At 56.5% G+C, this 23,549-nt stretch overlaps 1 protein-coding gene across 1 annotated transcript; it reads right to left on the bottom strand.

Annotated features, from left to right (window-relative positions):
- Positions 1 to 952: 952 nt before the first annotated feature.
- On the bottom strand, positions 953 to 22,482 carry LOC118890932 (myosin-7). Its single transcript, XM_036844374.1, has 40 exons — positions 22,427 to 22,482; positions 21,176 to 21,228; positions 20,540 to 20,748; positions 20,138 to 20,281; positions 19,691 to 19,847; positions 19,489 to 19,516; positions 18,755 to 18,863; positions 18,579 to 18,671; positions 18,412 to 18,475; positions 17,901 to 17,999; positions 17,561 to 17,664; positions 16,759 to 16,897; positions 16,534 to 16,652; positions 16,276 to 16,425; positions 15,822 to 15,992; positions 14,901 to 15,210; positions 14,558 to 14,625; positions 14,136 to 14,223; positions 13,384 to 13,501; positions 13,115 to 13,238; positions 12,698 to 12,834; positions 12,195 to 12,450; positions 11,335 to 11,577; positions 11,009 to 11,185; positions 10,050 to 10,195; positions 8,839 to 8,929; positions 7,745 to 8,134; positions 7,387 to 7,513; positions 7,110 to 7,228; positions 6,133 to 6,329; positions 5,405 to 5,588; positions 5,066 to 5,231; positions 4,804 to 4,928; positions 3,935 to 4,243; positions 3,491 to 3,694; positions 3,247 to 3,372; positions 2,881 to 3,156; positions 1,891 to 1,986; positions 1,635 to 1,769; positions 953 to 1,089 (listed from the first exon to the last, which is right to left on the bottom strand). Exons 3-40 carry the CDS (start codon positions 20,738 to 20,740, stop codon positions 1,072 to 1,074), a joined length of 5,808 nt encoding a protein of 1,935 aa, XP_036700269.1. The 5' UTR covers positions 20,741 to 20,748; positions 21,176 to 21,228; positions 22,427 to 22,482; the 3' UTR covers positions 953 to 1,071.
- Positions 22,483 to 23,549: the final 1,067 nt, after the last annotated feature.

Genomic DNA, 23,549 nt, shown 5'->3' on the forward strand with positions numbered 1-23,549 from the left:
CATGCGGGAGATTCAGGCCAAGGCCTCCCAAGCCCCTGCCCTCTGTGGCCCATAGTCCCAGGCCTTCCCTGAGCAGCCCAGGTGTGGCAGCGACTCCAGGGGGGCTAGGCTTTAGTTGGAGGGGAGCCTGCTCCTTCCTCCACTTTCCAGCCCTCCGGCAACCTATCCCCTCCCCTTCCTTCCCCAGGGTCCTGCTCACACGTGACTCTCCCCAATCCCTCATCTGCCTGCCTCCCCTCCAGATGGCCCACTCTAAATGGGCCAAAGGACCCCTGTCTTCCAGCAAGACCAGACGAGGAGGGTCTTGGGAACGGAAGCTACCGTGGGAAGTAACGAGGGAGAAGAATGGAGTGCCTTGGACCAGGGGCCAGGTCCCAGGAGGAGGTGAGGGGGAGAGGAAGGTGGGCTAGGGTACAGTTCTCCTGGTCGTGGTGGGGAGGTGGTTGGAGACCGTGGAGGCCGTGTCTGGAAGGGGGTGGGCTATGGAGGCAAGTCCTTGTGCCCCCTCAGATACCTGCCTTGGACCGGGGCTGGGGGCCCACCTGCCCAAGTGGGTCACGCCTCAGGGGGCACCCTTATACACCAAACCTCCTCCCCACAGCCCAGCTTCAGTATTGTCAGAGGTGAGGGTAGTGTTGATCAGATCTGGGGTGTAGGTCCATGCAGATGGGCTCACTCACTCTAGGAGAGCCTTAAGGGCTTCCTTGAATCTCCTTTAACTCCCAGGGTCTCTGGGCCAGGGAGAGGGCTGGCAGGAGAGGTGTCCCCTGCTGAGGAGGAGGTGAAGGGGAGCACCTGGCAGGGCTGCACCGAGGATGCTCAGAGCCTCACAGGCTCCCCAGGGAGGCCTCCTGGGTCTGGACTCCTCCTCTGGAGCACCCACCCCCACCCCGTGTCCATGTCCTCGTGTTCCTGTGGCTGGCAGGCTGTGAAGAAGAGTCTAGAGGCAGGATCTCACTTCAAGGAAAATTGCTTTATTCTACTTCCTCCAAAGGGGCTGCTCTCCAGGCTCCAGGACTGGGAGCTTCGTTGCACCCTCAGGATGGGGCAGATCGAGGAGATGTGGCACAGCTACTCCTCGTTCAAGCCCTTTGGAAAGGAAACAAAGTCCAAACTAGCTCCGGAGAGGTGGGTGTTGGGCAGGGATGGGCACAGGCAACAAAGGGGAGATGGGCACCGATGGGGGGAGGACCACAGTGTGGCCTGAGGGAGGCCCCCTGGTGGTGGGAGATGGGTCCTAGGGGTCAGTGTGGAGGGCAAGTTCTGGAGGGTAGGGCTCTGGGGTCAGCTGGAGGGATGCTTCCTGGGTGAGGACGAGGTGCACCTTAGGTTGGAATTACAAGGTTGAAGGCCTAAACTAGGTGGAAGAGAAGTAGAAATAGCAGTTGGGGGAAACTGGGACACACTCGGTGTCTATCCGTTGGGGTCTTTGCTGACCACCCTAGGGCTGGGATTCACAAAATCATTGGTAGTCAGAACGGGAAGAACCCTAGAAATCATGGAGGACTGAGTTACCCCACCTCTGGTCGTGGGGTTCAGCTGTGGGAGTGAATGAAGGGGAGGGATGCTGGTGCGAGGGGCTCTGTCTGGGGGGAACCGATCTGTGTGTGAGTGCTGCCGTGGGGGAAACCCACCTTGGCGCCGATGTCACGGCTCTTGGCCCGCAGCTTGTTGACCTGGGACTCGGCGATGTCCGCCCGCTCCTCTGCCTCATCCAGCTCGTGCTGCACCTTGCGGAACTTGGACAGGTTGGTGTTGGCCTGTTCCTCCTGCGGGGGTTCGGGGGGGCGGGAGGATGAGGTGAGAGGAGCCAGGGGTTATTAGACTCCCAGCCTGGGGGCCAGCTCCTTGTCCCCTCCTCCAGGCCTGGGCCCCGTCAGGGTCACTCACCGCCTCCTCGGCCTGGCGCTTGTAGGCCTTGACCTTCAGCTGCAGCTTGTCCACCAGGTCCTGCAGCCGCAGCAGGTTTTTCCTGTCCTCCTCCGTCTGGGGGTCGGGCAGAAGTGAGGATGGCATAGTCACGGGAAGTACTGCAGCCCCTTCCCCACTCATCAGCTTTACCCTGAATGCAATATCCTGACCCAATTCAACTTCTGGATCCTCACCAAACACTTGAGTTCTCCTTACAATTTCTTACCAAAAAAGGTATGAATACTTTTAATGGTTTGTACCAAGAAAGAGTCTAGGGACCGGATGGGCTCCCTGAAATTGCACACAAAACTGTGTGTCTGCACAGGCCCTGGGGGGTCCTGGGGGCCCGTGGAGAATAAACCCCCTGTTTCTAGAACCCAGCGTGTGCTGGCAGGAACTCTGGGACTGCAGGCCTGACGGGATTTCCTGGGCTGCTGGGAAATGACATTGACTTGATCTAGGTTGAGGACAAGTATGCATAGAGGGATGGCGACTCTCTGGATTAGAATGGAAAGAAAATCTAATTGACAGTCTGATTCTAGAAAACACCATCAGAGCTAAAGTCTACACTTCCCCGAGTAACCGAAAAGTTCTGAGATTCGTTTTAATGGTTTGGTGTTTTTTGGTGGTGATGACGCCAGGCTAAGGTTTGGCTACATATTTGCTTTCTGGTAATCTGTGCTGGGTAAGCTCTGCTCGAGCTCTGGTGTCTCCAGGGGAAAGGCTGAGGGGGAAGGTTGAGGTGGAACTTGAAGGCCAGGAGGCTTAGAGACTGCCCTCTGAGCCAGGGGACACTCAGGGTAGAACAGGGTCAGGCAGAGTAGAAACAGGGCAGCCAGGGGCTGTACTCTCACTCCTTGACCTGTAAGAGGCTAAGAGAGAACACTTCATCCCTCTGGAGTGGCGGTCACCCAGGCTTCATGCCATGATGCAGTGGCCCCGGCCCCAGAGCAGCCGCCACGCCCGCACCTGGTAGGTCAGCTCCTTGATGCGACGTTCACTCTTCCTCATGCCCTTGATCGACTCTGCGTTGCGCTTCTGCTCGGTTTCCAGCTCATTCTCCAGCTCCCGCACCCGGGCCTCCAGCTTCTGCAGCTGCTTCTTGCCGCCCTTGAGGGCGATCTGCTCGGCCTCGTCCAGCCGGTGCTGCAGGTCCTTGATGGTCTGCTCCATGTTCTTCTTCATGCGCTCCAGGTGCGCGCTGGTGTCCTGCTCCTTCTTCAGCTCCTCCGCCATCATGGCGGCCTGTGCACAGGAGAGAGGCGACACGTGGTTGAAGTCTTCAAGCCAAAGGAAACCTTATCTCGGAGCAGGCAGGGGGGCGGGGGGACTCACGTCCGTGATGGCCTTCTTGGCCTTCTCCTCGGCGTTCCTGCACTCCTGCACTGCCTCCTCCACTTCACTCTGAAGTTGGGACAGGTCTGCCTCCATCTTCTTCTTCTGGTTGATGAGGCTGGTGTTCTGAGGGTCGGGGTGGGCAGAGCAGGAAAAGTACTGAGCAACCACAAGCGTCTCCTGAAACTCACCTGCTGAGTACGGCCTGTGCTTCCCTCTGGGACCGCCCAGGGGAACTATTCACCTGGGAGTGCAGCAGCTGCACCCGCTCGCTGGTCTCGATCAGCTCCTGCTCGGCCAGCTTCCGGGACCGCTCCGTCTGCTCCACCACGGCCCGCAGCTCCTCCAGCTCGGCCTGCAGCAGGTTGTTGCGCCGCTCCACGATGGCGATGTTCTCCTTCAGGTCATCGTTGGCACGGACCGCGTCATCCAGCTGGATCTGGGTGTCCTGCGCATCAGGAGAGTGGGCGTGAGAGAGGGAGCTGGGCTCTGGCCCATCAGAAGGCTGTCAGCTGAACTGGATGCTGTGGAGAGCCCCTGGCGGCGGCTCAGGTGGGACCTGTGGGAGGTGTCTGCGACGGCCCAGGGGCAGGAGGGATCTGGTGCTGTGATGGGACACCACCACCCAACTCGGCCACCACCCCTCCCTGGGTGAGGTGACTTCCTGCTCCCAAGAGTCACCGTGTACCTTCAGCAAGCTCTGGAGGCTCTTGACTTGCTTCTGGGCCTCGGCGGCCACGCGGTTGGCGTGGCTGAGCTGGATCTCCATCTCGTTGAGGTCGCCCTCCATCTTCTTCTTCACCCGCAGGGCCTCGTTGCGGCTGCGCGTCTCCGCGTCCAGGGAGGTCTGCAGGGAGTCCACCACCCGCAGGTGGTTGCGCTTCGCCTGCTCCATCTCCTCGTCCTTCTCTGCCAGCTTCCGCTCCATCTCTGCCTTGATCTGGTTGAACTCCAGCTGGGCCCGGAGGATCTTGCCCTCCTCGTGCTCCAGGGAGGCCTGGAGGGGGGTGGGGAGAGAGGGTCCGAGGAAGTCAGGGCACAGGATGGGGGCAGGGGTCTGTCCATGAATCGTGGATACAAAGTGAGTTCAAGAGTGGTGTAAGTGGTTCAGTCAAAGAAGCAAAAGGAAGAAGAAGAAAAGAGAATTTGAAAGAAAGAAAAAAAAAGTCCTACGAGAAGGTGATTCAGGCTCTCACAGAGGAGAGCAAACTATGAAGACAAAGAGGAAAATGAAGAGAGCGGTGTTGCCAAGGAAACAGAGGCAATCAGGCACAGAATGTAAAAACCCGAAGAGGGAGGCAGAGATGGAAGGGGGGTGGGAGAGTTAAACAGGAAGTCTTGTCTAAGATGTAATAGGTAAAATGTGAAGGGAACTAAGTGACAGGTTCATTCGTTCATTCCACAATATTTGTTGAGTGCCTACTATGTGCTAGGCACTGTTCTAGGCTCTGAGGATGAAGCAGTGAACAAAACAAAGGGAGATGAGAACAGGGACCATAGCCTAGAGCTCAGCTTCTTCTCCCACCCCCTGCGCCCCCTCTACCCCTGTGTGCGCACCTCGGCCTCCTCCAGAGCCGACTGCAGCTCCAGCTTCTCGGCCTCCAGCTGCTTGCGGACCTTCTCCAGCTCGTGGATGGTCTTTCCACTGGAGCCCAGCTGCTCGGTCAGGTCGGAGATCTCCTCTGTGGGAGGGGCGGGCCGCTCAGCTGGGGGCAGCCGTGGTCCAACGGGGGGGCACGCCTCTAGCAGCCGCTGGGTGGCGCCACGTGCGGACCCTCCCCGCCCCGCCCCCGCCCCCGCCCCCGGCCTGGGCCCGCACCCTGCAGGTTCTTGTTCTCCCGCTTGAAGGTCTCCAGGTGCTCCAGGGACTCCTCGTACGCGTTCTTGAGCTTGAAGAGCTCGGTGCTGAGGGAGCGCGCCTCCTTCTGCGACGACTCCAGCTCCGACTGCGACTCCTCGTACTTCTGCTTCCACTCGGCCAGGATCTGCGGGGACGCGACACGGCTCACCGGGCAGCCCCAGCCCCACCCCCAGGGGCGCCCAGGCCCCCGTCCTGGGCTCAGCCTCCTCCCAGCCTCTGCCTCCCGGGAGGACGTTCCCGACTCCCGCCTGCCCGCCTGCTCTGGCCCCTGGCTGCGAGCCCCCGGGCTGGGCCCACCTTGTCGAAGTTCCTCTGCTTCTTGTCCAGAGCCGCGGCGGCCGCGTTGGAGCGCTCCACGTCCACCATCAGGTCTTCGATCTCATTCTGCAGCCGGTGCTTGGTCTTCTCCAGCGAGGAGCACTTGGCATTGACTGCCTCGACGGCCTCCTCCGCCTCCTGCAGCCTCTGGGCCAGCTTCTTCCTGCCCGTGTTGGGGGAAGGGGGGTAGTGGTGGGAGAGGGTGGGGAGGATGGAGGGTGTGGATTGGGACAAGGGTACACATTGTGAGTCTTGTAGAAAACAGTCTTTGAAAACTCAGAAGCATTGTTGGAGGAACCTGAGGACAGGCCCAGGGGCTGAGAACGGGGCAGGCAGAGGTTCTGGGAGGTGTGAAGACCCACAGCACCCGGAGGGCCCTTTGCGAGGCATCCCTAGGCTCTAGGCTGCAGACACGGAGGACACATGGGCTCTGAGCACCCCCATCTCCCCTGCCATGGCACCCTGCCCCAGGTGGGAGCATTCTGCCCTCAGACAAACCTTTTGTTCGTCTTATATTCGGATGAGAAACATAACGCGAGCAAAAAGCTTCCCTGAGAGGAGAAGGAGGTGGGGCCAGGGCAGGGTCCTCTGTGTGGTCAAAACGCAGCTAAGCCTCCATCCCCTGTGCTGGACCCACTGAGGAGTGGGCTGGGCTGCATCCTACCCTCACAGGGGCCTCAGCCAGAGGCAGGCCGCCCGGGACTCACTTGGCCTCCTCCAGCTCCTCGGTCCTCTGGATGGCGTCCGTCTCATACTTGGTCCTCCACTGGGCCACCTCCGAGTTGGCCTTGGACAGGACGCGCTGCAGCTCGGCCTTGGCCTCCGTCTCCTCCTCGTACTGCTCCCGCAGCAGGTCACAGTCGTGCCGGGCTGACTGTAGCGCGTGGGCCAGGGCGTTCTTCGCCTGGGAGGGGTGGCACCGGGAGGCGGGCTCAGCTTTCCCTGTGATGCAACTGCAGTTCCTGCCCGTCTCCTTACCCTAAATTTCAACATCCTCGCATGGCCTCACCTATCTCTAAATCCCTAGTGGACCTGGAACGGTTTACTGAGTACTATAAGCAAAGAACGTCCGTACAGCACTGCACTATTTACAAAACGCTTCCTGCCCGTCCCCCCTCCCCCACCGTGCTCCTCACTGCAGCAGACGTTATCGTCCTCACCCCTGTTTTACAGGGAAGGAGACGGAGGCTCAGAGAGGTTAGTTGATTTCCCCAAGATCACCAAGCTCTAAGAGGCAGGTTAGGATTTGAGCCCTGGCCTTTTTGAAAAGTCATATTCTTTCCCCTTTTTCATGAGCCCAACAAAGTGCTAAGAATTTCAGGAACCAGTGGAGTTTCTTTCTGCAGTTTTCAGCTTGCCCTGCTAATCCCAGGACCACTTGTACAGTTTCTGCATCCCATACCTATACCCAGTGAAGGCCATCACACCTCCCTAGTTTATTTCCTCACCTCACTTCCCCCCGACCTGGGCACCCTTACTTCAGGCCCTCCAGAGACAGCAGCAGAAAGACAGAGGGCCTCCGCATGGGGAATAGATTAAGGACACACGTGGTAGAGTCTGGGCTATTATCCCTTTTGGAAAATGGGAAAATACTGGGTAGACGGCAAGCCTCATTCTTAAGAAAGTGATGTGGACGCGAGGCCAGCCAGTATGCTGGACCAAGTGCCCTGAGTCTAGGCCTCACCTTAACCTCCTCCTCCAGCTGCCTCTTGAGGTCCTCCAGCTGCTGGGTGTAGGTGAGCTTGCCTCGGGTCAGCTGGGAGATCAGCGCCTCCTTCTCATCCAGCTGCCGGGACAGCTCACCTGGAGAGGCACCGAGGCATGCTCAACTCTCAAAGGTCAGTCACTCCTCTCTCCCCCAACCCCTCCCCTAACCCTCAGGTCCCATTCTCTGGAGAGATATGTGTGTGCACCCAAGCCTGGGGTGGCTCAGGAAGTTGGGAGACCAGGGTGGGGCTCACCATTCTCGGTCTGCAGCTTCGCCCGCTGGCTGGTGAGGTCGTTGACAGAACGCTGGGTCTCCTCGGCCTTGCTTCGGTGCTCATTCATCTGGTCCTCCAGGGTCCGGCACATCTTCTCCAGGTTAGCCTGAGACAGGAAGGGGAGTCATACGATCTATGTAGGGGGTGCTGAAGGGCTCTGAGCGGTGCAATTAAAGGAGAAGGGAAGAGAAAGGCATGGAGGAACGAAAGGGTCCAAGAACTGGGTAGAAGAAGGGAAGCGGGAAGCTGAACCATCAAAGAAGAGAGAGGAGACACGGACAGAAAGTGGAGGCAGGTGGAGGGAATTGGAGGAGGGGAGAGGAGAGCACAGGCCCACCTTGGCCTTGATGATCTGCTCCATGTTGGAGGTGACGTCGTCCAGCTCCAGCTTGAACTCGCTCTTCTCCTTCTCTAGCTTCTGCTTCACGCGCTGCAGGTTGTCGATCTGCTCGCCCAGCTCGGCCACGCTGTCTGCGTGCTTCTTGCGTAGGGCGGCCGCCGTGGCCTCGTGCTGCAGCGTGGCCTCCTCCAGGTCCCGCCTCATCTTCTGGAACTCAGCCTCGCGCTTCTTGTTCATCTCGATCTGCACGGACGTGGCCCCGCCGGCCTCCTCTAGCCGCTCACTGATCTCCTCCAGCTCCCGGGACAGGTCTGAGCGCAGCTTCTCCACCTTGGCCCGGGCAGTGCGCTCGGCCTCCAGCTCCTCCTCCAGCTCCTCGATGCGTGCCTGGGCAGGGTATAGGGGGCTCAGACCCACCGCCTGACCCCTCCATCAGAGCCCCCTCCCCAGGGCTGTAGAAGGCTCCTGGCCTGTCTGGAAGAGCAGGCAGCTTAGTTCCACCAGTGGACAGGTAGAAATAAAAGGATTTTGGTGAGATGGTTTGGACAGCTGAGTTTAGGCCAGAACATTGTACATTCTCTTTATTGGAAGGCAAGTGGTTGAAGCTTGCTCTTGAAGAAGGACAAAGAGACCTGTGTTCCAGGGATAGTTTAAGCAGTTTTGTGACAAAAATAATAGAAGTTGGAATGAGAGAGCCAGGTTCGTCTGACCAGACAACTAAAGACCCAACACAGTGTCCACTCTAGAGGTAAGAACTGAAGTCACAGACCGTCAGGGCTGAAGGGACCTTAAAAGCCACAGGGAACAAGGGAGGACATATAGACCCAGAGATTGGCAGTGGACTCCCCACAGTCACCAGCTGAAGCACAGCTGATATAGGAAGCTGGGATTTCTGTCCCCAGACCCGTGAGTGTTTCAAGATCTCTTCCTATGTCATCCTTGGATCAGCCAGCCCTCCTCGAGGTGCTCCACAGGGGAACTGTGATGGCCCAGCACCTCCCTTCACAGACACAGAGCCAGTGCCTGTGATGCTGGGAGAGAACGGCCTGGAGGAGGGTTGGGGGGGCTGAGGACCAGCCCAGGGACCTTACCTGAAGCTCTTTGAGCTTCTTCTGCAGCTGGCTGCCCAGGGCCTGCTCATCCTCAATCCTCGCATTGAGGGCGTTCAGCTCAAAGTCCTTCCTGCAGGGAAGGAGGGAGGGTGAGGCAAGGAAGGCTGGTTGGGCTCCAGGAGGGCCTGCCAGTGGTTGGAGATGGTAATGAAACAAACGAGGAGCAAAATTTCATCAAAAAAACCCCCAGCTTCCAGGGCTGTTGTAAGGTCCCTGAAAGTGTAACATCTGCTGAAGGATTGAAGTTCAATAGGAAATATAACAGGAAGAGCACTGTAGGTGGGGCGACAGGACCTGGGCTCCGAGATGCTCCCTTCTTTGGTCTGTAAAATGAAGGCGTTGGACTAGGTCGACTCAAAGGCCCCTTTTAGCTCTGATGGTCTTTAATTCTGTCACTGTTACTTTGGGCAACTTGGTAACCTTTCTGAGCCTTCCTTTCCTCTTTGGTAAGTGGGGTTCAAGTACCATTCTTAAAAGTGGTTTGAGGATCAATGGGATCATATATTTATTCATTCATTCAGCAAGTACTGTGCCTGGGGAAGTGTGAAGACTTCCTGGTGAGGCTGTAGACCAGGATGAGTTTCACAGCCTTTCATAGTCCTGACCCTAAAGCATCATAAGATCTTTGATCATCCAAAAATGCCCCACAGACTCACTGTTTACCAAGTGTGAAAAGTGGATCTACACATTTTGGAAGATCTTGCAATAAGAATTGGAACCACAAGATCACTGAACAAAGAAGTAGCCAGACCGTGCACTGCTCACGCGTGGCGGCTGAGCCGTTTCTCTGTGGTCCTCTGGGCTCTCTGTGAAGGACCTGAAAGGACTTACCTGAGAGGCTTTTGTGTGGAGCTTTCCTCCGTGTTAAGCAACTGGTCTCCAGAGAGACTTGTGTATAAAGGGGGTGAGCTGTTATTTTCCATCCCTTTTGAGCGCCCAGCAGGAAGAGAGGGCTTGAGGGATCCGGGTTAGACTTTTGCCAGGGAGGCCTGCCGGGCCCTGATGTGCGTGTCTGGGGCAGGAAAGCCCTCTTCCTGGAGGCTTTGCCCACAGTTTTGCACCTACTTATGGAGGCTGCATGAGGCTGTTGCCTCTGAGGATGGATGTCTTGGCTCAGCTAATATTGCCATGGGCAGAACAGGCTGCTGGGCGGGGGAGGAGGAAGGGCGATGGGGCGGGGAACACGCTACTTTTTTAGCCGCTCATCCAGCTGCTGCTTGTCGTTCTCCAGATCCATGATGCTCTCCTGGGTCAGCTTCAGGTCTCCCTCGAGCTTCCGCTTGGCTCGTTCCAGGTCCATACGCACCTTCTTCTCCTGCTCCAGGGATCCCTCCAGCTGATGGAGAAAAGGACCAATGTGCCCTGTTAGGCCAAGCATCCTTATTTGGTGATTTGGGAGCTTAGTCCCTCTGTGGTTGAGGAATCCTGAGAGGTGTCAAGACTTGGGAAAGCTTCCCCAGAATGGGCCATTTGTTGCCAGGGGACTGTGAGAGCACCTAGCATGGAGGGATGCTCAGTAACTATTTGATAAATGACTGAATGAATGACTGTGGGATGAAATCCCAAAGCTACGTTCATTCATTCTGCATCCTATAAGCAGCTACTGGATACCAGGCCCCATATTAGGCACTGTAGACACAAAATTGAATAAATCCAGGTTCCCACCTAAAGGCAGCTTCCAGTCTATGGCTGGGACCAATACTTCAGTAATGATAACACAGAGTGATAAAGAGTGATTCAGTAGAGATATGCTCAAAGGACTACCTGTGGGAACAATGATCACTGAGGATCAGATCCTGGCTAAAATATTAGAAGTCCAAAGATCATCCTTGAGGAGCTTCACAAAATTCCCAAGAAAATGCTTCATGTTCTTACGAGATAACCCTCTAAAGCCTGTGGTTGAAGGGAGGGACATATAGGCTTGAACATAAAGTGAAATAAGGAAGCCCATCTCTACTGTTGATCACATCAGCAAGATGAGATATATAAATCAGAATTGATCACCCCTCCCCTTTTCTATTCCCCAGCTCCCTTCTAGAAAGGTGTCAGGAGAGGGAGCACTCTCCAACCCCACCCCCGCAAACATATACACACACACACAAGCACAGATGGACATGGTATATCTAGGCCCTTGTGACAATCTACTTACATCGTCCACATGCTGTTCCAGCTTGACCTTGGCCTTGGTCAGGGTGTTGACCTTGTCCTCCTCAGCCTGAAGGTCATCCAGGGCCTGTTGGTGGGCATCTTGCAGAGCTTTCTTCTCCTTGGTCAGCTTGGCAATGATCTCGTCCAGCCCAGCCATCTCCTCTGTCAGGTTCTTCACCTGTTGACCAAGAACCCCATCCCCTTTAGGGTCAAAGGTCACCAACCTGGAGACATCTGTGGAGACCTCCAATGCCAAGGACCAGGGCCACACTCAGGTCTGGGAATCCTGAGGAGACTTGGGCTGGAGCCAGAGGGAGCTGCCCTCACCTTGTTCTCTGTTGCGTGCTTCTCCTTCTCCACCTTGGCCAGCGTCAGCTCCAGGTCATCAATGTCCCTCTTGAGCTCAGAGCACTCATCTTCCAGCTTGCGCTTCTTGGCCGTGAGCTCGGCGTTCATCTCCTCCTCGTCCTCCAGCCTCTCGGTCATCTCCTTCACCTTGGCCTCCAGCTGGATCTTGTTCTTGATCAGCTGGTCGCAGCGCTCTTCCGCATCAGCCAGGTTGTCTTGTTCCTGAGGGCAAGGTACAGAGGGGAGGCTGTTTGGTGGGTGGGGTCCTTGCCCTGGCAAGTACATGGAGGGACAGGCTGCACCCTCACTATAGGAGGGGAGCTCTAGGATCTCCCCAGCTGAGAAGAACCTCAGAAGGATGGGGAGAGGAAGAGTTTTAGGGCAATGTGACGGGAGCACTGGCGGATGAGAGCAGAGAGGAAGGGAACCAGAAGTCTCTTTATCTGGCCCTCTTCCTCTGGTTCCTCCATCAAAGGGAGGGAACTGCGTTTGTTGATGCCAGCACTTTACATATTTACAACCTAGTGAGATGGGCGGCTCTATTTCCCATCTAGAGATGAGGACATTGAGACTCAAAGATAATACATTGTTTGCCCAAGGTTGCAAAATTATTAAGCTGTGGATCCAGGTTGAACCCTGGTGGAAAGTCCATGTCTTTAAGTTAGTTCTTTCTCCCTTTCCCTCGAGAGACCTCTTTGGAGGTCTTTGGAAGTGTTGATTCCAGAATCCTCTGCCTATGAGGGCACAAGATGGTGAGCCCCTGGGTGGGGAAGTGCAGGGTGTGTGGGAGATGTGGGCAGGGTAGGGCAGAAGAGCCAGCAGAGGCCCGGGAGCCTCACCGCCTGCACTTGGAGCTGCAGGTCGTTCTTCTCCTGCAGCAGGGACACCATCTTCTCCTCCAGCTCCTTGCGCCGAGCCTCTGACTTCTCCAGAGCCTCTTTGAGGCGCCCAAACTCCTCCTTCATGAGGGCTATTTCCTTCTCTGTCTCTGCGCTCTTCAGCAGCGGTTTGATCTTGAAGTAGAGCTTCATCCAGGGCCAGTTCTTGACCCCCATGAAGGCCCGAATGTTCCACTGGATTACCAGCAGGGAGTCTCTGCGGGGGCACAGCAAGAAGGTTGGTGAGAGAGCTTCCTCCCTCCTTCCCATCCTGAGGCCCTGGCTCCTGGGTCATGGCCCTGTCCTCCATCCATCCCACACTCCGACAGCAAGGCCCACCCTGTGTCTGTATGTGTGTCGTGCCCCCTTTGTCATTTGAAGACCCGGTGTGCTCTTTCTCCTTATACTGCCCTGAACCAACCTGGGCCTTAGAGACCTGAGAACCTCCTTTGGAGATCTCTCACCTGCGTTCCAACAGCTTCTTGAACTCCATTCTGGAGAGCACACCCCGGGACTGAGCCTGGATGCGGGTGATGATGCGGCTCAGCCTCTCGTCCCGCATCTCCTCCAGCAGCCCCAGCAGCCCTGCCTTGAAGAACACCTGTGGAGAAGGTGTGTGGACATGACTAGGACAGGCAGGAGGGAAAAGAGGGGGTGCTTATCTTAGGGAGGGTAACAAGGCAGGAAAGAACTGGAGGAAGGAGGTCAATGGCAGCTGGAGCTGCTATGGGGGAGCAGTGCTGTCTGGTCCATGGGGAGGGCTAGCACGTGGTTCAGTAATGTTCCTGAGGTGGTTGGTAAAAGGAAAGGAGCCATGAGGTGAGGAGTCAAAGGACAAGACGGGTCTTCCTGTAATCAGTTTGTTTCCTCCCTTTCCTCACCTTGGTGTGGCCGAACTTGTACTGGTTGTGGTCAATGTCCAGGGAGCCCAGCAGCTTCTCTGTCCCTTTCCTGCTGTCAATGAACTGGCCCTCGGGGATGGCTGCCGGGTTCAGGATGCGGTACCTGGGAGGGAGGTGCCCGTAGTTACTCACGTTCTGCACTGATCTGCTCTGCCCACAGAATCTGAGGCCACCTGAAGACTCCCCTCCCACCCGAGGCTGCCCATGCTCCCCCTGTTCCCTGAGCCCTGGGGGGCCCTGGTACCCACCTCTGCCGGAAGTCCCCGTAGAGGATGCGGTTGGGGAAGCCCTTCCTGCAGATGCGGATGCCCTCCAGCACGCCATTGCAGCGCAGCTGGTGCATGACCAGGGGGTTGTCTATCAGCCCTGTGGCAGGAGGGTAAGAGAGAGGAGTGTGTGGAGAGAGCACGGGACTAAGAGCCAAGAGTTCTGGGTTCTGATCCTGGCTCTGCCATGCACTGGCCTATAACCTTAGCAAGTCAGTATTTTTTCCTAGCCATATTTTGAGAGTAACCGAAAGGCTTTCACAGTCCTTATTTTATATGGTTTATGCCTATTATCATAGGTGATAGCCAGGGCAAATATAGCCCATTTTCTAGAGAATAAAATAAGCCCGGACAGGTTAAGGGACCTGACCGAGGTCACTGAACTGATCAGAAGAGAGCCAGAGCCTTGAACCCAGGCACCTGAACTCCTCCATCTCCTTATGATTCATTCAGAAAGGGATAAACAATCCTTACACGTGTCATCAGCGGTTGTAAGGTACTCATGAGGTAATGTCCATCAAAGTGCCTTGCACGTTACTCTGAGCTACACATTCCAAATGTAAGGCAGCACTGTGGCCGGGGTGGGAGGTAGTGTGTGAGACTCCATGGGCAATGGGATGAGAAGAGTGTGATTTGGAAAGCTCCATGGTGGGAGCTCAGGAGGTGACCTAGAAGGCCCTGACCCCGGGGCAATGAGTCTCAGCAGTGGGCTGGGCCCGACTTCTTAGGCTCACCTGGAGTCTTTGTCTCATTGGGGATGATGCACCGCACGAAGTGGGGGTGTGTGGAGCGCAAGTTGGTCATCAGCTTGTTCAGATTCTCCTGTGGTCCAAAACCCAAGAGGGAAAAGTAAAGAAAGTCAAAGAAAGAGAAGTGAGCGGAGAGGAAGGAAGGGAAAGAGAGACAGAGAGAATGAGAGGAGCTAGAGGATAAAGGAGGGCTAGGGGAGACGTGGAGGGGGAGAGGATGCGAGGCAGGAGGGACAGCGAAGTGAGGTGAGATAAGAAAGGAGTGAGAGACGAGGCCAGCAGATGAAGGGGAGAGAAGACAGAGTGGACAGGATCAGGAAGGGCCTGAAGAGACTGAGAGGGAGGAGCTGGGGATGAACCCGGCAGGGGACGAGCAGGGCTGGGGTGGCGCTGGGTCACACACTCACCCTGTGCAGAGCTGACACGGTCTGAAAAGATGAGCCTTTCTTGGCCTTGCCTTTGCCCCTTTCGATAGCTGTGGGAAGGAGAGTCGAGAAAACGGGACAAGTGTGCATGTGGGGAGTCTGGACAGGGGGTGAGGAATCACAACCTCTCTTCACATTTAGCCTGCAGGCCAGGGTCTTCACTGTGGGTGCCTCAGCTTCTCCACCCAATTCTATCTCATCTCACTGAACCTGTAAACCTTGGGGCCCAGCCTGACATGGAAGTGGTGGGGTGTAGCACTTGACCTGCCTCAGAACCACGGCAGAAATCCTGCTCCCGGTCCCCTGGGTCCCAGTCTCCACTCACGTGAGTCAAACCCAGCATAGTTGGCAAACAGGGTGCTGAGCATCTTGAGGGAGGATTTCTTGTACAACTCCACCACCGTCTCGTTGAGCGGGTCTTTGTTTTTCTGTAGCCAGCCTATGATGTTGTAGTCCACGGTGCCGGCATAGTGGATCAGGGAGAAGTGGGCTTCTGGCTTCCCCTTGATGTTGCGTGGCTTCTGGAAGTTGCTGGACTTGCCCAGGTGGTTGTCAAACAGCTTAGCCTTGAAGGTCATGTCAGTGGCCTTGGGGAACATGCACTCCTCCTCCAGGATGGACATGATGCCCATGGGCTGAGGGTGGAGGGGAGAGCATCACTGAGCCTGCTTTAAGCAGATGGAGATGGACCCTGCTCTAGGGTCAGTATTTACAAATGGAGATGCTCCTTTGGGTATTAGGTATCAGTGTCAGCTCTGAGTACAGTTATCTATTGACTGGCACCTGTTCAAGCCTTCCCAAGGTGGGACTTTGTTTGATTTCGGAGGGACTTTTGTGAAAGTCTGGGAATGTGGATGCTACAGGTGCTTTACACACCACTCCATCGCCCAGATCCCTGAGATGATGGGGTTGAAAATAGGTGTTCTCTTATGCTCCCCTGTGCCACCCTCAAACTTCCTGCTCCTTGATGGGTAAACCAGGGCCGCAAGCACACTGGTGTGGGAGACCATCCTTGAGGTGCCTGTCCTCCGTGTGTCCACTCTCAAGCCTCTGGAAACTCAGCTCTCCCAGTCACCACCCTCTCCTGGGTGACCAGGATAATGCAAGGTTCTGGGAATTAGGGCTTGGGCTTCTTCTGCTGTCTGGATCGTGATCCCCAGAAGGGAGAGGGGTCTGCCACTTTTCTGGGCCGTTCATGCATGTGGGGTGTGAGTGGAGAGTTCAGGCGGAGGGGCCGAAGCAGCACCTTCTCGATGAGGTCGATGCAGGCCTGCAGGTCCATGCCGAAGTCGATGAACTCCCACTCGATGCCCTCCTTCTTGTACTCCTCCTGCTCCAGCACGAACATGTGGTGGTTGAAGAACTGCTGCAGCTTCTCGTTGGTGAAGTTGATGCAGAGCTGCTCAAAGCTGTTGAACTACAGAGCGGGGGGTGGGGGAGGGGAGCGGGTCAGGCGGGCAGCTGTCCGTGGCCCATGGGGTGGGCCCAGGGCTGCATCCAGCCCGGCAAGGGGTGCAGCTGGTCCCTCCCCTCCCCTGTCAGGGCGGGGAGGGAGAGCCCCCTGAAGACACATGACCGTCTCCACCACTGCAGAGCCCACCGCCGTCCCCGCGCCTGGCCTGTAGCCGGCGCAGCCAGCAGTGGCTGTCTGTGTGGACCAGTGAGTTACTGTTCTCCCGGCCCCCGGGCTCCCCACTCACGTCGAAGATCTCGAAGCCGGCAATGTCCAGGACGCCTATGAAGTACTGGCGCGGCTGCCTGGTCTCCAGGGTGGTGTTGATCCGCGTCACCATCCAGTTGAACATCCTCTCGTACACGGCCTTGGCCAGCGCCCCAGTGGCGTATGCCACCTGGAAGGTTGGGGAGAGGCCCGGATGAGAGAGTGGTAGGAAAGAGTGAGTTGCAAAGCTCCCACTGCCCCATGCTAGCCCCCCATTTAACTTCTGAAGATGACCCACCTGCTGGACATTCTGCCCCTTGGTGACGTACTCGTTGCCCACCTTCACCCGAGGGTGGCACAGCCCCTTGAGCAGGTCAGCTGAGTTCAGCCCCATGAGGTAGGCGGACTTGTCGGCCTCTGGAAGGAAAGGGCAGGTAGCAAAGTTGGTAAAGGATGAGATGACTCCTCTGCAGATGTAGGCTTCAGTGGCTCCACAGCTGCTCCCCGCATCCCTGACTCCCACCTTCGGTGCCATCTGGCTCAGCCTGCTCCTCTCGCGGCTTGAGTTTGAACTTCATGTTTCCAAAGTGCATGATGGCTCCCGTCAGCTTGTACATGGAGTTCTTCTCGTCTGAAGTGAAGCCCAGCACATCAAAGGCATTCTGTAGGCAGGCCCAGTATTGGTGGAACCCAGAAATGGGAGTATGGCAGGTAAGTGAGACCCCTCTTTAGCTGGAGAGAGATCTTGTCTCCTGAATCCCTGTGAGTTCTGAGACTCCCATCCCCAGTGGGGAACTCCAAAACTAAGACGGGAGGTACAAGAGCCGGGTGGGGTGTAGACTGCCTCAGCCCCAGCATCAGTGGTCAGGCTGTTCGCTGGAGGTGCTCTGGGTTGCCCACTCATGTTTCCTACTGTTACCCCTCTTCTAGGCCCTACCCTTGCTTCCCTGCCTGGACCTTTCATATGTGTCTATACCTGTTCTTTACCTAACAGCCTGCACCAGGCCCATGGCATCTGCATGACCACCACTACCCCGTTTCCCTTGGTAACGCCTTGTGTTTTGGCTTGTCTGCTTCTCTGACCCATGGCGTTCAACCGTTCTCTGCTTTGATTGAAAACACCAAGTACTGGCCTGCCCTGTCTTACCACACAGGTACCCCAGCACACCCTGCTCATAGGGCACATTCTGGTCCTCAGGGAGTGCCATACCACTTTGAACAACAGACAGCCAGTGTCTTAGCTCTATTCCTGGGCCAGTGAACTGGCCCCATTTACCCCTGACCGCCAATCCCCTCGCCTCTCAGCTGGGTCCTCACGCACTTACATCAGTGGCCATAAGCTCCTCTGCGTCATCAATTGAGGGCACAGTAGTCTCTCCTTGGGAGATGAATGCATAGTCATAGGGGTTGTTGGTGATCAGCAGCATGTCTGGGGGGAGAAAGACATGGTTAGAATGTGGGTGCAAACCCCTGGCCCTCCCTGGGGCTATCTGCCACAGCACATGACCTGCAGAAGAGCACATGACAGGGCTTAACAGGGTCCTACATCCCACAGGACTGAATCCAGCAGTGCCATAAACCCAGGGCCTGTCAACAAGCAGCCGCAAGCCGAGGTGACCAGGTTGCCATGGAGATAGTTGGTCTCGGTTGGTAGCTGTGACTCACCCAGCAGCTCAGGCTTTCTGTTAGACAGGATTTGGTAGAAAATGTGATAATCTCTCTCTGCTCTCAGCTGGAAAATAACTCTGGATTTTTCCAGAAGGTCTGTGAATAGTAGGGGAGAAGAAAGAGAGGAAGAAAAGGTTGGGATTTAAGTATAAGGAAATAGAGAGAAAGGAATGATAAATGTAGTGAGAAAAGGACAGAGGGAGAGGGAGACGAGAGGGAGAGAGATGCATACACAGACACACAGAGATGAAGATGGAGTCCCAGGAGAGGAATGATCTCCAAGAAAAGTCCCAGAGCAAGACACACAGACGTGCAGAGACAGAGATGGAGAAAGACCAGAGGAAGTCTCAGAAGGAGACGAATATATAGACCTAGAGACACAGAGATGGAGAGAGGGAGAGAGCCTGAGGGGCAGGGCCCTAGAGAAAGAGAAAGAGGGAGGTTGAGACAGAGATGGTTAGAATGAGGGTGAGCTCAGGCTGAGCCCTAGCAGATCCATGGCACTCACAGGTCTCTATGTCTGCAGACGCCAACTTTCCGGTGGCACCAAAATGGATTCGAATGAATTTCCCCTGGAGAGGTGGAGAAGAGTGGTGATGAGTTGAGGGAAGGCTCATATTTGACACCATCCCTTGACCAGCCCAAATCCCAAGTCCAAAGTCAGGGACCACTCACAAAGCGGGAGGAGTTGTCATTCCTGATGGTCTTGGCGTTGCCGAAGGCCTCCAGGGCGGGGTTGGCCTGGATGATCTGGTCCTCCAGGGTGCCCTGCAGAGGTCAAGAAGGGTGGCAGGTGAGAGGCCTCCTCCTCCCTTTTTGCGGTGCAGGCCCCTGGAGGACAGTAGGCCTACCTTGCCTGAGGTCTGCTCCTTCTTGCTGCGATCCCCAATGGCGGCAATGACAGCAAAGTACTGGATGACCCTCTTGGTGTTGACCGTCTTCCCTGCCCCGGATTCTCCGCTGTCGGGACAGTTGGGCTTATTAGGCAGTGAACAAACATTGTTTGAGACCAACAAGCCTAAAGTCAGGAGAGATTGCCTAGTTTTACTTGGCAGGGGGAGCCCTGAAGCAGGAAGCCACCAGGTAATACGCATCCCAAACACACAGCTGTACTCTGACGTACACATGGTCAAGGGTAGCAACCAGGAAGGATGCCGCAAGAAGGTGTGGATTTGGGCAGGTGGAATCTGGTCTTAGCTGGGCAAGGTCAATCAGAGGAGATGGGCCTGGGCTGTTTTGGAAAAGAATGGGTGGGGCTGGAAGAATGGGGAAGGTTTACCGAAGGGAACGATGAAAGAAAATGAAGAGGTGAAGAAGACGTGGTGTTACTGGGATTATGGATAAATGAGTGATGAGCTGGAGGGGCGTGAGTGAAGGAGATGGGAGAGGAAAAATAAGAGAGGGATGGGAAGCAGAAAGGAAGGGGGAGAGCAAGGAGAGATCAAGGTGAAGCCCAGAGAAGAAATCAGAGCTGGCGTGAAGGTGGAGGGAAAGAGAACTGTGGGTCTATGCACAGGGGCTGGGGTCCTGATAGGGGCTGGGCTCAGGGAGATTCTGGAAGGGAACAGGTAGGAGCCACACTCACGTGATCAGGATGGACTGGTTTTCTCTGTCTGTTGGGGGGAAAATGGGGAGGAAAATTCAGGAGCCACACAGGATGCTTCGTCTGGCTTCCCCCCACCCCGACCCCGCCCCAACTCCCTGCCTCTCTTTGGCAACTCCCAGCGGCCTGAACCCCTCCGGAGGAGGAAGGGCCCTCAGGAAACCCTTTGCCTGGGGCCTGTCACCTGTCAGCATGTACTGGTAGGCGTTGTCAGAGATGGAGAAGATATGGGGCGGCGCCTCGCTCCTCTTCTTGCCCCGGTAGGCGGCCACCACCTCAGCGTTGTACACCGGCAGCCACTTGTAGGGGTTGATGGTGACACAGAAGAGGCCCGAGTAGGTCTAGGGGAGGAAAACGAGGAGTGAGTTGCCAGTGATTAAGGGGGAGGGTTGGTGGTTATCGGAGTTAGAGAAAGGTCTTAGGAGAAGAAGAGAAAGGAAAACATATGAACGCGCTCAATCTGAGGAATCCCAGCCCTCAGGGTATTAGAATTGCACCAAGGATGCAGGGATTGGGACAGAGTGCAATACTGCCTGGGCACAAAAGACAGAAACTCTCTGGACTCCAGGAGGTGGAAATACATGGAGCAGGAAGCCACTAGATTCAGAGGGACGTCCCGGGGTGCACTCACGTAGATCATCCAGGCTGCGTAGCGCTCCTTGAGGTTGTAGAGCACCGCGGGCTCGTGCAGGAAGGTCAGCATGGCCATGTCCTCGATCTTGTCGAACTTGGGCGGGTTCTGCTGCAACACCTGGTCCTCCTTCACGGTCACCGTCTGCAACAGCCCATGTGCAGGCCCTGCTGTCAGCCCCCTCAGCAGGGATAGGATTTGGGCAAGTTACAGGACAACGACACTCATGAGGTAAGGACCCAGGGTCCCAGAGAAGAAAGACCTGATGCTGGGGATGAGAAGGGCTATTTGGAGGGAGTAGGTCCCTACCCAGAGGAAGGGCAATCCTGGTGGCACCCCTCTCCGGCCACCCAGGTGTGGGGGGCATCTACAGTGGCCTCTCACACCGGCCCTGCCACCCACCTTGCCAAACTCTGTCTCGGCGGTGACTTTGCCAGCCTCTCGAGACAAAATCTTGGCCTTGACGAACTCCTCTTTGACATCAGGCACGAAGACATCCTTCTTGAGGTCGAAAGGCCTGGTCTGGTCTTCCAGCCGCTCCTTCTCCGACTTGCGCAGATAGGAGGCGGCCTCCCCAAACGCAGACATCTCTGTATCCCCCATGGCTGCGCCTGCAGCGGGAGGGAAAAGGAGCTAGCTGCCCTCCCCTCCACTCCCCTCTCGGGGCTCTTCCCTTCAGCGGGAGCCCCGAGCCTAGCACTGTGCTCAGGGGTCAGGAGGGGTCACTGAGAGTCCCTCGTTCCTTGAGCTCATCCTCTAGCCCGAGAACGCCCTAGCAAACCTGTCGGGGCAGAGGGGGGAGGCTAACTTCTGTCCCGGCTGGGGCTCTCCTAGAGGAGGGAGGAGTGTCCCCAGCTTCTGGGAGCAGGAAGCTAACTATGCCCACTGTACCCGTCTCTGAGCCTCATCCCTCCCTGGCTCCCTCACTAGTCACAGGTGAGAACTCCTGGCCACCAAGCCATGCTCCCAAGGCAAGGCACAAACTAGAGTTGTGTGTCTTCCCAGATTCCCCCACACCCCATCTTCAGCTCTCCTTACCTTGGCTTTTCAGCTGTGCCTTTGAGAGGAAAGGGGCTCAAGCTGGCTGGGGCCTGGAGAGAAGGAAGGCTGGTCAGGACTACCTCCCTGCCTCGCCCTGGCCCCGCCCTTCATCTTCCCTCCGTCTCAGGCCTGAACGTGGGTGGGCGGTGGTGGTGGCTTCTCTGGTCCTGTCCTCTCTCTTGATTTCCCCGCCCAGGTTCCTGATGTCAACTCAATGAGCCCCTCACTCCTCACTCCTGGCAGATGGCCCCACCCTTGCCTATCCCCATCTAGTGAAGCTTGCCTTTTTGAGCCACCTGACGTACAACCAGTGGTCACATTTTGGGGCTTTACAGCCTACAGAGCACTTTTATGCATGTTCTCCTACTCAGTCCTCACCCCATTCTACAGAGGAGGAAATCTAGGTTAACCGGCTTGCTTGTCCAAGAACACGTAACAATAAGTGGTGGAGCCAGGACTTGAACCCCAGTCTCAGGACTCCAAAGCCAGTTCTCATCCTTCCTCTCCCCGTTTTATCGTCAGTTGTGGTGAACACTGTCAGAGAGGAGCCCCTGTGGGTATCTTCTCGCAGACAGACCCATGGCACAGCCGAGTGCTCTCCACAACAGACGTGCACATTCAGTATGTATACAGCACAAGTACAGTGTCAAGGGTACGAAGACAGGAATAGCCACACCACGTGCCTGTGCCTGGGGGCAACTTTTGCAGGGGGCACACACACGGCAGCGGGCTCGACTCCTAGTTGCGCACACGAGCCCCTCCGCATGCGTGGACGTGGGTAGTTACACATTGCAAGCCTCACAAGGCTAGCTTTTATGCGCACGCTTCCTCAATAATCGTCCTCCGCCATCCTCTTGCCCCTCCCCACAGATGGACCTACCTGTCCTCGGGCCTGATCATAAACATGTCTCCCAGTTGATATTTTTGTGTCTTAGGCAGTGAGGTACATAGCCTCCCTCGCCATGCATTCAGACACCACACACGCGCACGCACACACACACACACACACACACCCCTCTTGTGCATTCTGGTCCCACATGCTCAGATACAGACATCTCCCCCTGTAACACATGAGCCCCCCACTCCCCTGGCACATAACATGCATGTTTAGACCTTCCCATGTGTGCTCAGTGACTGGACCTGGTACTCTGCATGAAGCCCTGCATGCAGCTTGCTGTTCCTAGGGAGCCCCTTTCGAAACCTGGGGCCCCTTATCCCAGAGAAAGGCCCCCAGCTCTACGCTCTTACCTGAGAGCAGCAAGGAAAGCAGACAGAGTGCAGGAGAGTGCTGTGGAAGTGACCTGGTCAGGGGCTGTATATATGGGGCAGCAGGGCGCCCCCCACCCCCACCTGCACCCAGTCCCCAGCCAGATTTAGAAAGGACTGTTGTCACTGGAAGCATTTCCCCCAGGCTCCCCCCCCCCTTCCCAAACCGTGCTCCCCTCCCTGCCACCTCCAGCTAGGAAACAATTGGAAGTGGTTGTCATTGTTATGGCATGGAGTGAGCAGGGTCTGATTCCAGGGGGCGGGGATGGCTCCAAGTACAGCCAAAATATCTCCCAGGCCAGGCCTCACATTCCACAGCTGGCAGGAGAGGGAACTGACCACGACCACCATGACCTCAGGCAGGCAGGGCCCTGGCCCTCTGCTCCCCGTCCCCGCCCCCTCCGTGCTCTCCTGGCCCCTGACACTGCTGCCCTCAGGGCCCCTGCCCCCAGGACCAGCCTGGTTCCTCTTGCACAGTGTCCTTCCTGCTCCTTGGCCTGGGTCCTGCATCCAACTGTGAGATGGGACGGGGCTGGGTGTCAGCAGCAGAGGGGCAGGGCAGAGTTGGGCCCAGGGTAGGGGCTAGATGGGGGCAGCTAGAAGGAGGTTTCCCAGCCAAATGGCAAGAATGACGACCAGGGAGCTTAGAGATGGGGACTCTGGCTCGGGCACTGATTTCTCTGGATGGCTGGGCAATGTGTTGAGGTCACCAAGCCTCAGAGCCAGACAGGTCTTAGTGATGGGTCCAAGTCCTTCACTTTATGGAGAGAGGAAATGCCTTCTTTAAGGTCATGCAGCCAGTCAGGGCAGCAAGATTCAAGGGCGGTGGGGAGGAGCTCAGCAGATGGAGATGGAGCCCAGCCTGTGGAGGGAGGCCTGGGAAGGAGGGCTGGGAGTCCAAGAATTCGAGGACCCACTGTGCGCGGAGGGCAGGACCCGGCTGCCTGATGGTCCTAGTTTGGAGCCTTTAGCCCGTTTTCCTAGCTCTGCCCACAGGTACATAAAGTCCTAGCCCAGGGCCATAGATAATACAGCTGCCCTGGTCTAGAAGGAGATGCCTAACCAAGACAGCTGTGCCTGCCCACACCCCTCTTGTGTTCTGTGG

The sequence above is a fragment of the Balaenoptera musculus genome, chromosome 2 (assembly GCF_009873245.2).
Source record: "Balaenoptera musculus isolate JJ_BM4_2016_0621 chromosome 2, mBalMus1.pri.v3, whole genome shotgun sequence".
NCBI lineage: Eukaryota > Metazoa > Chordata > Mammalia > Artiodactyla > Balaenopteridae > Balaenoptera > Balaenoptera musculus.